General features: G+C 30.1%; 1 protein-coding gene across 6 annotated transcripts in view; it reads left to right on the top strand.

Moving 5' to 3' along the window:
- Positions 1-16788, top strand: part of LOC134728352 (unconventional myosin-XVIIIa-like) — a 92673-nt gene that overhangs the window by 58562 nt on the left and 17323 nt on the right. For all 6 annotated transcript variants that reach the window (XM_063592943.1, XM_063592946.1, XM_063592945.1 and 3 more), the window contains 7 exons: positions 2083-2211; positions 2725-2868; positions 3839-3928; positions 4386-4505; positions 5755-5863; positions 6900-7033; positions 16326-16480. In XM_063592943.1, coding sequence (XP_063449013.1) covers positions 2083-2211; positions 2725-2868; positions 3839-3928; positions 4386-4505; positions 5755-5863; positions 6900-7033; positions 16326-16480 — 881 coding nt within the window. The remainder of the gene's footprint in view (positions 1-2082; positions 2212-2724; positions 2869-3838; positions 3929-4385; positions 4506-5754; positions 5864-6899; positions 7034-16325; positions 16481-16788) is intronic.

Below are 16788 nucleotides of genomic sequence, written 5' to 3'. Positions count from 1 at the left end.
GTAGGTGAGAAAGTGTCACATTTTGGTCACTCAGAAACTGGGAATTGGTCCGTTAAAGTCATATGAAACCTCAAATCTAAAATAAATTATGCATGTGTTTTTTATAAGTAAATGGATAGTTTTTATAATAAAACTTATGTATGCATACTTTTTTTGAAGAAAATTCCAGGAAGCAATTCACCGACATATTCCGTATACAAAGTTACCTTAGGGTGACCTTTCTCATAAAAATCCTGTGATTGCAATACACATGGATCTGTCATTAAAATAAACTTTTTACTGATTGTACATGTAAAATATGTGCTCATTACCCATGCTCCTTTGTTGATTATTTACTATAAGGTGACAATCTGTAAACTACAGCTTCAAAATACAACGATTAAGTAGCTGCCATATTTTCACCTCATAACAGACAGAGAACAAAAAATTGACGATAATAAGATATGTTTGCGTAAAAAATGAAAAAATCGTGCACAGAAGACTACGTTTGTGATGTATACATGCAATGGTTCAAAAATTGGATAGACATTAATTTTCACCAGTCACACGTTTCATATGACTTTAAAAAACAGCTTAATATCTTGTTAAATCTATACTCCATTTGATTAGAGTTGTTTCTCAGTAACTATACATGATAGACACCACATAATTTTACCTCCTTTTATAAAAGTGGGGGTATACTGTTTTACCTCTCTCTGTCAGTCCATCAATCCGTCATTCTGTATGTTCCATGAATATTTGCGTCGCATTTTTCTCAGGAACCACATTACAAGGATTTCTGAAATTTGGTTTCAGGATTTATATAAGTCAGTTTTACCATGTGATGTGTTTTCACATTCATCACTCGACAACTTCCTGTTAACCCAATCATGTGTATCATTTTACACATGATAGCTATGTTGAAATTTTCATCATATTTTTCTCCGTATTTACAGTACAAGGAGTTCTGAAATTTGGTTTCAGGGTTTATATAAGTCAGCTATACCTTGTAATGTGATTTCAGATTCATCACTCAACAAATACCTTTTTACCAAGTACTTACATCATTTTACACATGATAGCCAAGTTAAAAAGTTTCATCACAAATATTTTTAGGAACTACAATACAAGGATTTCTGAAATTTGGTTTTCGAGTTTATATGAGTCAGTTATACCACTTGATGTGCTTTAAGACTTATCACGTTTAAAAGTGCTTCCTGTTTAACGAAACATTTTTTTTTTTGGTGGGGGGGGGGTCATCAGTGAGAAATAACTCACAGTTTCACTTGTTTTGACTCCGTGGATCAAAAATCTGTTTTACTTTGTATACATTTCTTATTAAGCTTTTCTTACAAATTGTTAAAAAAGTTTTAAAAAATTTGAAATTATTTCTGATAAATTCCATTTTGTATTCTGTAAAGTTTCTTTCAAATTTTGTACCTAATTAATTAATGAACCATTTCTTTGTTGCACTTTTGAATTTTTAGGTGAATGAAAAAAAAACTAGAAAAAAATTAAAAATAAATATAAATCAGGTTTTGGACCGGAGTCAATATATTTTTACCACATCCAATAAATTTACTTCTGGGCAATTTAATTAGATTAGTGGTTAATAATGTACATGTACAATAAAAATTTGCAGCCTTTTCCTGTTATCAAGATTAATTATTAATATACAGTAAAACATAACAGACATATAAGATTTGTATTGATTTTATATCTTGTCAGACAGGTAGGGAAAAACTAGTTTACAGTTAAAGTGTTTCCTTTATCTTTCATTGATAATAAGCAGAAAGTAAATATGTAAGAAGTAAAAATGTGGTATTAAGTAATCATTTAGTTATTGTATGCACTGTTAAAAGTATATTTGTACTGATATGCAGTAGAGTAAATTTAATTTATTTATCCTGCAATACATGTATAAAATTGGATATTGAAATTATTTTTGGAAAAGATGTCCCCACAGTGAACGCTTAGTACTCTTACCGATTGATATATAGTACCACTGCTAGGAATATGGTTTGGACAAGATTATAAAAAAATTATAATTTTATGATACAAGTTGAACAGATGTATTTTCATGACAGAAGTTTTCGATTTTAGGTATTTTTCCGAGCTGGTGCTCTGAGCCAGTTAGAAGCAGCTAGAGATGAAAAAATTACGGGAACAATTGTAGCATTCCAAGCTTGTTGTCGAGGAACCTTAGGCAGGAAGAAGCTAAAAGAATTACGGGTAGGTTTCAACATTGTTGGGTTTTAAAAATGGGGGTTTCAGATGTGTAATTGTTAGTTTAAAAAGAAGAATTTTCATGACTGAATTACAATGAAGACATGTTTTCGAATATATGACAATATAAAATTATAATATGACTTTTAAATTATAATAATCATGCTACATTAGTTCTACATTGTAAAGTTGTAAGGAGCTATACTTTCAAATGTCTTACCTATATTCTTTTTTCTAAATCTAAAGTACAATTGGCTGTTTCACCGCTCCTTCATTGATATAAAAAGAACTTCAGTCCACTAGTTATCAACTTTTTACCAATCATAATGTTTGATAAACATGTTTTAAAAATTGATTGATGATCTGTTTCTTCAGATAATAGCTAAGAAAACTCTTTTAGGGAGATCATGCAAGGGCTATATAGCCAGTCAAGGTTGTTAAAAACTCCTATTATCAAGGGAGACATTTTTTCTCAGATATTGTGATATTATTTTATTGATATTCTAAATTATATTAAAGGTTAAACATATAGCGATCAGCTGTATACAGAAGAATGTAAAGAAATTTATGTTGATAAGAGATTGGTCATGGTGGAGATTATTTACCAAAGTACAACCAATGTTAAATGTTCATAGAACAGAGGAACAACTCCAAGAAAGGGAGGTAAGCCATAAGTACAACCAATGTTAAATGTTCATAGAACAGAGGAAAAACTCCAAGAAAGGGAGGTAAGCCATAAGTACAACCAATGTTAAATGTTCATAGAACAGAGGAACAACTTCAAGAAAGGGAGGTAAGCCATAAGTACAACCAATGTTAAATGTTCATAGAACAGAGGAACAACTCCAAGAAAGGGAGGTAAGCCATTCTTTTAAAATTTATTCATAGGAGAAGGCGGTAGCTTTTGGATTTGCTTTTGGATTTGCTTATGTTTATATTATTTTATGTGAACTGAATCAAAGAAAGTTTTATGTTCATATTTGTATTGGACTGGGAGGTAAGGTTTATAGAAAATAAAGGGGAGGTAAGGTTGATAGAAAATAAAGGGGAGATAAGGTTAATAGAAAATAAAGGGGAGATAAGGTTAATAGAAAATAAAGGGGAGATAACTAAGTAATCATATTTCAAATTTTCAAAATTTAATATATACTTAAACATAATTAAGGAATACCAAAGTTTTATGGAAAACAATAGTCAAGTAAGAAAACGTCTGTATATCTGACTGGATGCCAAAAAGACTATAATTCTCAAACAGTTGACTTTACAGCCAAAAAAACAAGCAGCAGTACTTACAAAATTAAACATAATTTACTTTTTATAGCTAAAATTTATTTCAATATTCCAGCTTTTATAAAAATTTGAAAATGAAGCTTATACCCCTGTTACTGGACACAAGGGTAATTTTCGATAATTTGAAGAACATCACTTTTTTGTTTAATTTGAGACCCAGTGATTTTGGAAAACTGGAAATAACTTGAGAAAAGAGAGATAAAGCGAATTACTATTTTATATTGGTCCATATTAAGCATTTAATATATATAATTTGGTTGCAGTTAATTTGTTTAACTTATGTCTTTAAAAGGTAACAGAATTACTTCATTTATTTTGCATACTTTCACAATGTTGATTACAGATTGAAGTAGAACATTTGAAGAGCAAATTAGAAAAGATTGAAAGAGAAAGAAATGAATACAAACAACTGTATGAAAAGACAGATAGCAGAGTAAGTAAATATGCATATTATAAAAGACATAAAATTTTAATAAGTCAAATTGAAAATTCCCATAATGATTTGAAAACGATCAGAAACATGTTTTTAAATTGATAGGAGAATTTCAGTATGCATATACATTTTCACTGTTAATCATTTCATTGTAAAAGGAGATGTAGATAAAACTTTAATGTAACAGCAACTGAACAACAAAAATAAATTACATCTGCATGTTAGCATTTGGTACTGACAATTTTTCCGATGTGAAAGTTTTAAAGACAAATCTTGAATTATGGTTAAAAAAATAAACTTATCAAAAATCTAAGTTATCTGAAATAATTCTATCAGTTTGCCAATCTTGAATTATTTGGGTCTTTTTTGTAAAGGAAATTTAAGAATAGCTCTGTGTTAAATATTTTACATGAATGTTTATTATGAAATAAATGTGGTAATTATTATTATTATATAGATGTCAGAAGTCCAGGCTGACCTGATAGAAGAGCATTCAACAGCTACACATGCTTCAGAAATGTTGGAATCAGAAACAGCTGAGAGAATGCAGCTTAGTAAAGAACACAAAGATTTACAGGTAAAGTACTGTATAACAGGTTATTTTCGCGGATGTAAAATTTGGCGATTTTCAATGAAATAAGGTATACGAAATATTTTGGTGGTAATTATTTTGGCGCATTCATAACTCTTACTTATACCTTTGCATGAGTGTTTTTTTAATCGGAGGAATTTATTTTGGCGATTTTGTTCTTTCTGCTAAAATAAGCGCAAGTTTACACCCTGCGAAAATAACCCGCTATACGGGTACTAATGTCAAATTACTCTTTAAAGAGATATCTTATTTAGTATGTTCTTTGGGTTATCACAAGTAAAAAACAATCCAAGACTTCTGACAATGCTTTACTGTTGTATCCATCGTAGTAATTCGCCTTTTCAGAATCTAAAGGACTATGGGTAATCTCATTGTTCTTACACCAAAATGAAAATAACTTTACGTCTTTGGTTGAATTTCTATTGTTTATCATGTTTTAAACCAATCACAACGTTTTATTGATAGGCTAGGCTTTTAACAATAAATCAAATGTTCTCTGACATAGTTTATTTTATTTTAATCTTATTTAAATTAAAACTTTTTATAGAAATAAAAAAAACATTTTGAATATCAGTACAGCTCTACAATATTGATGATAACATCGACAATAAAAGTTGGCACAGTAGAAGAGAGAGATGAGATAATATTGGATATTACAGTTGTGGATATTTAAAATCAACCAATTTACAAATTTTTATAATAAAAAAAAAATGTCTTTGTTTGTGTTAGATTTTCAGAGTTATTGTCATATTAATCTTCTACCTTTATCAGTACAAACTGTCACTATTCTAGTTCTGTCAGTAAAGCGTAAGCTACATTCAGTTTACAATTTAACAATTAATGAGTGGATTTTTATTTTCCCATAATAATGTTATATATTTTGTTTATTAATAAACAGTAGACTTTTGCTTATATCTTATTTTGACCCATGAATATTTCATAAATTTTAAGGAAAATATAATGCATTGAAGAGACAAGCTTAGAAGATAGAAATGATAATGTTGATTTTGCTTAGGGCTATTCCAGAAAAAAATGTATGGGGGGGTTGGAAGGCAGTTTTTGTCAGCACCCGCCACCCAGACAATTGTAATTGAGAATTATAGTGCATTATGGTGTGAAAAGTTGCTCTGATCCCATCACCCATGTATTATTAATATAATGTGCCTTCCAACCCCCCCATACATTTTTTTCTGGAATAGCCCTTAGCATATATAAATATTTTTATAAATTTAAGGGAAAATATAATGCGTTGAAGAGACAAGCTGAGAAGATTGAGATGGAGTTAACACAGGTACATCTGTGGCAGGCTGAAGCTTTAGATTTTAATGATGAGGATGCAGATGGTAGGTTGATACATTTTAAATTAAAATTTGTAGGCATTTTACACATGAACCCTAAATGCTTGGTGCCATTTTAAACATATTGAATCTTTGGTATGCAGAATGTAAGCCTACTGTCAGTCATAGGTCATTGCCTATGTAGACAAATTTGGCTTCTCATTCTTTTGATTGATTGTTACTTGAATTGCTTAACATTCAGTGGCCAAGGGACCACTTAAAGTTTTAGCAAGGTATTTCAACATGCATAAAGCCTGGTTCTCTCTCAACATGAGACATTATATTTAACATCCTCAGTCTGATAAGAAGTGGTTTAAAATTTAAACATCTGCATACACAGCCAATATTGGCAATGGTTTAACTGCTTGTCTTATTTCTTTACTCTTGATGCCTTTTTGGGTGATATGATTTTGAAATTTGAGTGATGTTAAGAAGCTAAATTCATGAAAGTAATGAGAATAGAATAAAAATCTGTGTGAATTTGACTTTTGCAACACATTTAAATTCTTGCTTGTTCTTTGTTAGCATTGTAAATGGTAAAACTCTCTTCAATTTTAGCTGTTATTCATTCAAATATAATTTAATTTTGGATGTAACACGTCTCAAGATTGGCTGACGTTATTTTGTTATAAGCCCATAGACATAATTCAGTCATGTGATCGTGACATCATCAACGTTTTTTCATGGTTTTCTACAGTTTAAAATGGAATTTAGAATTAAATTATAAGAAATGACTGTAATATTTTTTCTGTCTATTCGAAATAACATAAAAAATGTGGTGCACACTGTTAAATAACCCCCTACATGCGTTATTCAGTGTGCACCAAATTTTTTATGTTATTTCTTCATAGACAGAAAAAATATTACAGTCATTCCTTAAATATGATTGAAGAGACAATTCTTGTTGAAATTTGCATCTGGTGCAGTATAACTGTCATCATTAATGGAATTGGGACTGAGAACTGTTTTTAGAAAGAAAACATGAAAGTAAAAGATATATATATATATAAAATAGATTAAATTGACTGTTGTTCATTTTTAGGAAATGATTCTGTATACAAGGAAAGATATGAGAGAGTTGTAAGAGAACTTGATATAACCAAGAAACGTCTCCAGAAACAACATGAGGAGGAGTTAGAAACAGAACAACACTCTAAAAAAGCTGTAGAGAAAAGGGTAGGTTATGTTTCTATCAGTTATGTCATATTTTATACAGAGAAGTTATTGTTTGAAGATGAGTTTTACTGTAAAATTTGAAAAGAAATGTAAAATAAACTGGCTACAAAGCAAATGACAAAAGTGGTTTAATTAGGTATTTGAATATGAACATAGAACAAATGGGGTTCCAATGTTTACATGCAGTGCCAAAGGCACAAGCAGGTCTAGTAGCTGCTCTACTTGTTTTATTAAAAGTAATGCTTCTATCTTTAGTGTACAGCTTGATAATGTTGAGTTGTGGCGAGTAAGCAATTTTAACACCTGATGTGTAGCCACTTCTTTTTAGTTGATAGTTTGTCATTTTACAACACTTGTTATATTGGGAAATTTTCTCTGAAGTTTTCTTGGCTTGTTTCAAAGGGAATGATTTGATATTTGGTCTGTAGGTTGATAATATTGAGTTGTGCAGAGTAAGCAAATTTTGTATAGGCTTTGTAGCCACTTCCGGTTTACCAATACTTTGGAGTATTCTCAAACCTCAGTGTAATGTGTCTACATAGAGGATACCATATTGTAGATGTAGCAAAATAGTGCAATTTATCAAGCCAAATATTGTTAAAAAAAACAGTTGCTTGCTAGAATCGCAGCATATCTGAATTGGAAAATTAGCTGGTATCTTTGTAGAACATTTTATAAAGGTATGCCCAATGCAATGTCAGGATGCTTATGAGTAGATTTTTGTCTCGCCTTGACGAAGTCAAAAAGCGAGACATAGGTATGCTGTTTCCGGCGTCGGCAACGGCGTCAACAATGTATTAGTTTGTGATTAGCTCAGTTTAATGGGGAACCACTGGTGGTATGTCAATGATAATTGGTATGCAGATGTATTACCATTGCCACATCTCATTGCCATGGAGATTATTTGGCTCCGCCCCCTCAGTCATGGTCTATTGACTATGAATGGTTTGCTTACTTTACATGTATTAGTTTGTGATAAGGTCAGTTAATGGAGATCCACTTGTGGTACGTCAATGATAATTGGTATGCAGATGTATTACCATTGTCACATCTCATTGTTTATGTTAGATTGATTGATTGATTGTAACACCACTTTCAGCAATTTTGGTTCTTTCATTACGGCAAGTTTTATTGAGGAAGCAGGAATATTCTTTGAGAAACACAACCAACAGTGGGAAAACTGCTAATCCTAGTCAGTTAATGTTGGAGTCCAACTTTGAATGACTTCTAATGACCATAAAACTTTTCAAAAGCTGTTACCACTTAATAAGTTCCATAAACAGAAAAAGTTAAAATAAAGCCTTGAAACTTTTGCTTACAATTTAGGAGATAACTGTATTGTATTTTAAGCTCTGACGGCATCAATTGGGGATTTGATGGTTGCAAATTATGTTTACTGTTGACGCATTAGCGGAGACAGTAAACAGGTATTTGCGACCATCAAATCTTACATGGCATCAATTGTCAATTGATGCCATGTAAGAAAGTGACGTTATCCAATCAAAATGAACGTTACAAACCTTGTTGCATTAGAATGAACATTAAGAGTAATTCAATTCCTTTAAAAGGGTAAAACCAGCTTTGTTTAGAAAGTTTATTATCTCAATTACTTTTATAAAAGATTTGGAAGCATCTCTATATGGTAATCTAAATTTCAACAATTGTTACAAAGTCTTCCAATCTGGTTTCACAAAAAAAAAGTCATGAACAATTCAGTATACTTATGATGAATCTTAGTCGTAAGTTTTTATGTGAAGACCACATGCAACATTTACAATACATGTTTTAGTTTCCAATTTTAGTCTTCTCTTGTAACAGATGTAAAAGATTGACATAGTTATATGACTAGGAACGTGTGTTATAGATCATAAATCACACATCTACATGTATGTGTACTTGTGCAACTCATAAATAAATGTATATTATTTCCCGTGTCATGTTCATTGGTTTGACCTCCTGACCTTCTTACAAGTTGTTAACTTCAATGAACATCTTGATGAGCAGACAATTGAAACAAGCAGCCCCACAAATAGTGATAGTCTGTAAATTTTAGAATAATTATCTAATCTTTGTTTGTTGTTCCTGAACATGCATGAAATATTTGTAACTGGACATTAATCAACCAACAATCAATTAATCAGTCTGTACATATGCACTTCATTTAAAGTGGCATGACTGTTGATCATTTCTTCTCATATGTAGTTCCAAATAAGAATCGCAAAAAGGCAACTGAATTGCAATTTTAAACAAATCATTACACCAGAAAGCCTTTAGTTGATATGGTGTTGTTTAAGTCAGTCTTGTTCTATAACATATTGTAAAGCAGATTTATACTGACTAATTTGGATTTTTACAATTAAGTCAATGCTGTGTTCTTTAATTTTGATTTGTTCCATTTTTGTTTTGCCTAGACAAAATCCACCCTTTATGTTATATATGGTCTACAGGTTTTGAACTACTTATGGTCAGTCATTAATAATTGGTCTGTTGTCATATCAGCATTAAGGGGGCTCCTGGGTATAAATGATTTTTTTTTCCTAATATAGGATTTCGCTATATTTTTTCATAAATGAACTAAATCATATACTTAAATGAAAAATGAAATAAAAAAATGGGGTCACCGTTCATTTAAGCTAAAATCTGCCACTGGAAGAAGCATACATTTTTGTTAATGTCCTTTTTTTCTGTTGAGGAAACTTATAGGAGAAAAAGAGGAAATATTGAAATAAAAAAATAACCTAATATAAGAAATCGCTTAAATTTTACAACTATTTAGTTTATGTACAGCTTATTTGAAAACAATAATAAAAAATATAGGTCACTGATGAGTTTTAAAAGATATTTTAAATTTAAGGCCAAAAAATGGCATTTTTGCACCAAAGGGAGACAATTTGGAGCTTTTTCAATTTTTAAAGTCATCTGGGGCCAAACCAAATCAATTTTCTGGGTTGTTTTTTGTACCATATCATAAAGTAACAACTAATAGTGTAATAAATTAAATTTGTAATGAAAAAATAAAGGTTTAATTTTTTGCTAAAATTTTTGTACCCACCAGCAACCTTAACACATTCCATATCCTTGTTGATCATATGGTACTGGACTAAATAGTTTTGCATAATAGTTTACATGTGTTTAAAGTATAATTAAAAGAGGTTAGATACATCTCTATGTTATCAGTAAATTTTATGTCTGCTCTATGGTCAAGTTGTTGTCTCTTTGACAAATTCCCCATTTCCATTCTCAATTTTATTTGCTGATAATTTGAATTATTCCCTCTTCCATGTAAATGATAAAGAAATTAGATATTATAATCATTTGATATGTAAAAGACATGCATAAGAGTTATCTCAGTGAGTTGGAAAGTAATGATGGTTGAAATAGTATGGGGGAGTTGTGTCCCTTGGAAATGTAAATAATTAAGAAATAATTTGAAATTTATATCCATGAATATATTGGATAAGTTTTAAAATCAATTTATTTTGTAAAGCATTGTAAACCTTGAAAAACTGTATTTTATGGGAATTTCCAGTTTACTTGCAGTAGATATTGGCTGGCTAGAAGAAATTGTGTAATATAATTAGAGGGTGTTTAAATCATTTTTATTTTCAGTTTTGTATAATGCGAACAACTTTTGAAAAATGATTTTTACAGATCTTTTTATTGAATTTGAATGCAATATTGATTATAAGCTATTTAAAAACCGAAAGCAAATATTTGTTAACCTTTTTCTATTATATCTGTTTGAGTATAAGATAAGACTAAAATTATGTAGTTAACCATGATCAGCTGTTTTTCTTGACATAAAATTTTCTGCTGTTTGTAATATTACATAAAACAGTGATAATTCGTGTATCATACCTGTAATATACCTGTATGATAGGTAATTAATTAGCCAGGGGTGATGATACTAGGTAATTATTTATACCATTGGACAGCTTAATTATATGTTATGTAACGATTTGTTACAAGAAATAAGGTGTTTGGTCAATAAGTCAAGATAAAGAAAACTTTTTGAAAATCTAAAAATAGTTTAACTTTCAGAGTGAAGTATATGACTTAAAAATGGTTAGCTTCTCTGCATGTTTTCTGTGTGTTTTTCTCCTGTGATGTAATGAATACATCCTTCAGTTACACTACTCCCCTTTCGAGGGCCTCAGTATAGGTTAATTACACACCTAAGATGATGTTGGATTCTTGTGATTATACTTTAACTGACCTTAAAATGAAGACGGAACAAATTATAATCAAACCATCTAAGGTAAAAAATATTTAAATTTCGTGTAGATACTTGTTTGGTTTTTTTTCTAATTGTTAAATTAGAAAGTGCTGGAAATCATATGATTATTTCACTTTTGATCAGGATGAAAAGGGCTGATGCATTTACTTAGAAGCTAGAAAGTTTATAATAAGATTCTAATCATGCTTATACATTTTGTAGCACTTATTTCTGTGAAATATTAATTGCAAATCTTGAGGTTAAATAATTTTGCTTACTCTTTTTTTTTTGTTATTGTAAATTTCAACAATTGCATGTGATTAAAAGAAATATTTTTAAATAGAAATAGAATTATTGTAAATACTCATGAATTTCCAAAGTGATAATGATATTCTGTTTGTTTAATATATATTTAATTAATTAAACATGTTATTATTGCATTATATTGAGGGAGAGAAAAAAAACATTGATAATACTTGGTGGTCCATTTCTCATTATACATTTTACAAAAAAGTTTATCAAATAGTTCAAAGAAAAATCCAATTTTTAAGGACCAAGGAATTGTGAAAGAGGAACATTGTTGACTTAATTTGTGATGCATATCTGATGTTTCATAATAGAGGAAATATTATTTTCACAAGAGATTTTTAAAAGTGAGTTTGATGGACGTATGTTATAGTGATTAGGAGATAATTAAAACACATGTTAAAGTCTGTGTTAACATGAAGGGCAGATGTTTGGTGAATGTTTATACCTATCTATCATAAAAAAAATCTTTGGCTTGAGGGTTAAATCTGTGTTTGTTATAAAAATGATGCATTTAGGCTAATATCTCATAGGAACTGATTCAACAATCCCTTCACCTGGGCTGTTGAAAACTAATATATCTTTATTTCTCTAATTTTTTGTGCTATTTTCACATTTCCTGACCGGTGTGAGAAAAATCTGTTCCCGGCAAATGATTAGTTGAAATTTGATTGTGACGTCTAAAGGGTTTGTTTTCTTCTGAATTTTCCTATTGTGACGTCCTGAAAAAAGGCAACCATGCCTGATCTGTGCTGTTGAAAACTAAGAGATCTTTATTTAAATTATTTTGACTTAATATAAAATTTATGAAAAGACATTTCTCCTGATATGTACAAACGGTGTAAGTGCAAATTGTAGATCCAGAAATAAAAAAAGGGGGAGGGGAGGCCTGCCTACAAGGTAAGCTTAGGAGTATGACTTTTAAAATGTCTATTGACTATATATATATAGCTCCATAAGGTTTGACCCTGGTCCTCACATTTACATTTGATATCTAATTCAGAAACATCTATGCTCAATATACAAACTGATTTATTTTAAATAACAGCATTGTTAAAATTTAAGAATGATAGTATGATATTATTGTCTTCTGTTTCAATTGATTATTGATGTAGAAATATTAGCCTTGATTCCGAAACATCTGGAGTTGATTTCACAAAAAAAACTTACGACTAAGATTTATGACTTAAGACTAATCTTAGTCATAAGTTTTTTTGTGAATTCTACTCCTGATCAATTAAACATTAGGTTGGATTTATCATTGATGTTAAATTATTGGATTTGTATTTTAAATTTTGAATCTCAGAAGAAAAGATAACGTCCAGTTAATTCAGATAATTTTTTGTCAACTATTTTTCTGCATACTTGTATATAGAGGACATTTACGAAAGGGATCATAATCTAATCTTAGACATGAATGACATTGAGTGAAAAATGAAAGTACAAAATGAAAGTACAAAAATATGTTCAAAAATATTTCAATACAGAAAGATAATTGGAAGGTTTCATCAGTGTTTAGAAGTATAACTTATTATTTAAGCTCTTAGGATATCCATTTTATTTATTTGCTGCATGTCAGCTGCTGTTAAACGAAAGTTATCCAGATAATTTAAGATAATACAAAAATTGAAGAAGAAAAAAATGATTGCGTAATCTCAAGGACAGTTCTGGCTCCCGTAAATAAAAGTGATCAAACGATGTCAGAGCACCTGGCCCTCCGTTTATTATGTTTATAATGAATATACATAATACAATTCTTTCAATATTCACCTTTAATGAATTGATTTATCTTGAGTAGAAACAGAGAAACTTATTATTGTATATACAATATCATTGGCAGTAGTGGCAGAGAGAAAAAAGATAAAACAAAACATGGGGGGAAAAAAGTTTTGTGAGTACTTTCCTGTGCCTTCTAGAAACCAGAGTGACCCCTATTTATTATGATGTTCTATAAGAAAAGAACTATTTATAATAAAAACAATAAAACTTCTCCCTTCCTCTTATCTCCGCTAAGACCCCCCTTTTTTCATGGACAATTTTCCATGAAATGTAAATAGTTAGGGGGACGGAAGGCATTATTTGTAAGTTATTGTTTTAAATTTTTTAAGTAAGGAGCAATCTTTATTGACATCAATATATAATATTTCACTGAGTAAATGGTTATAAGCTTTTAGGGATTCTGGATATATGTGTTAATTGCAATATAAATAGAATTTTAACAGCATGAATAAGTTTCATGACTTTACAAAAGGAAAATGTAATTAATTTACTGTAGAAAGATCATTTGACCTCATTCATATTTTTTAGTTAAAACCTCATGTTAAAAATTTGAAATGTTTTTGGCACGTAAGTTGAGTTCAAATACATTAGAAGTATGTAAAAATCATCAAAAATAATTAGCAAAGTGTTAATCTACCTCTGGCAGGAAAAACACAGCTTTGTAATTAATTGTTTGACGAAATAATGAGATCATCTCTGACATCAGTACGATAAAAGGTTTAAAAGGGGTGTATCCAATTAAATGGAGAAAAAATATAGAGAGGGAGAAAATTTAAAGGTTGAATATACATAAGGATATGTCTGATACTAGAAAGGATTGTTGTATAATGTCAATGGATGAAGTGTTGCAAAATCTGTGGTCAGAATCTCAGATAATGGTAAGCATGAAAATCAGGAGATGTGGTCTGATTGCCAAGGAGACAACTTGCCCCCAGATTTCAAATGACACATAAAAGTGATAATTGCGTCACAGTACTGACTTCAATATTGAGAAAAATACTGCATAGTCAGTTTAAGGAGTAGGTCCGGTAAGGACTGATTTTGGCCTCATATTTCAGGTTCATCTGACGATAGATTTTGACCACTTTTTAAACACTTAAGTGTCTATTTTATTTAAATCAAGTAGTTTTTGACAAAGATTTTAACTGATTTAGTCATTAAAAACGATCCGATTCAAGCTCAAGTATGAAAAATCTACCAAATATGCCGAAAATTGTCACTTTTCAGACGTTTTTTGTCAAAAATGAAAATGGCCGCATCCGTGTTCATCCTAAACCTTTATATATGTTATGTATTATCATTAAATACAACTTACATTTCAATATTAAGGATGAACACGAATGCGGCCACTTTCGTATTAAACGAAAACCGTCTAAAATTTAACTAAAATGATAGAATTGTTGAGATTTCAGTAATTTAGCACGACTTAATGATGCTAGTACCCGATATATGTGCATCGTGTTGTCAAAAACAGCCCATATTTATGTAGCAGAGGCATTCTACTTTTCAATAAATAACTAAAAGTTTACATTTTAACAATTTTGTAAAACTGCTAAATTTTGGGGCCAAAAAGGGTCTTACTGAATCTACTCCTTTATAATTTCAAACTTACTGGTTCTACTACATTTGTATATATTTATATTAATGTTTGCAATCGTTTTATAATTGTGCAAATTTTGAATTTCAAATTTTGATGTTATTATTTGTATGCAGAAGTGGTTGATCATGAAATAGCAATAATTAATCTGGCATGTGTGTCCATATAGTTCAACTGATCAATAGCATTATCAAATAAAAATGATAATTTCTCAATTTACTGTATTTAAAAATATTGGAGGGAGTAGTACTGCATACTATTACCCCATACAGTGCCCCTCCTTACTTTAAAAAGAGTAAGAGTTATTAAAGAAATTTTAAAAGCACTAGATTGTGGTAAGAGAAAAAGCTAATTTTGAAAGAGAATGGCAAAAACTGAATTTAAATATTGATATATAGATTTCCAAACAGCTAAAGGATTTATATCTGTTATAAATTCTCGAAACTTTTGAATTTTTGCATTTATTATCTTGGTATAAGATTTCTGTAAAGCAAGTGCATAAAATGTATCATTAAGAAGCAATAAATTGTTTAGCTTCTAAATTAGAAAGGTGCATTTGATTAGCCTGTTCAGTTCATCTTCTGACCATTTGGTTTGTGTCAGATGTGGAGTTGTATACAGCAATGTTAAATATGAGGAGATGATTTGAAGATGGTAAAAACTTTGTTTATATTACTGTGAATAAATGAGTTCAAGGTGACTAGGTGCCCTTTTTAATTAAACATGGAAATTTTTGGATACTGATGGTTTTGAAATATCAGAAAGTTTTTTATAAGTGTTTTTTGAAGCATTTAGATGAAATGTTGGATGTAAATGAGATGTCAAGACCTAAACTTTTAAGTCAAGTAAGAAGAATTTATGAAGTTCTTAAATATATTTTCTCTAATAGTATGACATGCATTTAGTTTTGAAGCAATTAGTTTTATTACTGTCTGTAACTCTGATATATTTATGGATACCTTGAATCCACTTTTCTCTTGCTGTACTGTAATCTTCATCAAATTTTATTAAACTTCGTATAGAATATGAAGAGATGAAAATTACAGAGAAATGTGAATCTCTCTTAGAGTGATTAAATGCAAAATGCTGATACAATATTCATTGAAGGGATATTATATAAGACATATTTAACAATATGTTGTTTACCAAATTTTATTTAACTGTTGAGAACAGTTTTTTTTATAAATAGCGAATTAAAGAATATGTTTTAAAGTTTTATTACAACTGAAAAATAAAGTTTGTTTTTTTAAAACAAGCTGTTAAATGTGATTTTGTTGGGTAGTATGAAGAGAAAAAAGTGACTGCTCATCATGTTTAGTATGTTTAAGTTATATGGTAGACAATATGTTATTTATATCACTTTATACTCAGTCTCTAAAATTATTTTTTAACAGCTCCATGATGCTATTGAAGATGGAGAAGATCAGAGGAGATTGTTGGCTGCCTCTAAAAAGAAGGCCTCACGACTGGCAGCAGAGATGCAGGATACAAAACTACATCTTGAGGAACAGATGACAAGGAACAATGAACTGGAGAGGAAACAGAGGAGGTCAGATATTAGGGTTGTTTATAGATATAAGAAGATGTAGTAGGAGTGCCAATGAGACAACTCTTCATTTAAGGGGGTTCGCGGTTCTAAATCATTTATATAGGATTTCTCTATATTTTTCTATAAATGAACTTAACCTTATAGTTAATAGAAAAATAAAATATTAAAGAGGGGTCACCGTTCATTTGCGCTCACTATCTGGCTGCGAAAGAAGCAAACATTTTTGTAAATGTGTTTTTTTTCTGTTGAAGTAATAGGCGAAATAAAGGAAATATCAAAATAAAAAAAGAAATTTATTACAGAAATCC

Source organism: Mytilus trossulus, chromosome 8, assembly GCF_036588685.1.
Source record: "Mytilus trossulus isolate FHL-02 chromosome 8, PNRI_Mtr1.1.1.hap1, whole genome shotgun sequence".
Lineage (NCBI taxonomy): Eukaryota > Metazoa > Mollusca > Bivalvia > Mytilida > Mytilidae > Mytilus > Mytilus trossulus.
Note: the sequence above shows the minus strand (reverse complement) of the source record. Positions and strands in the feature narration are given on the sequence as shown.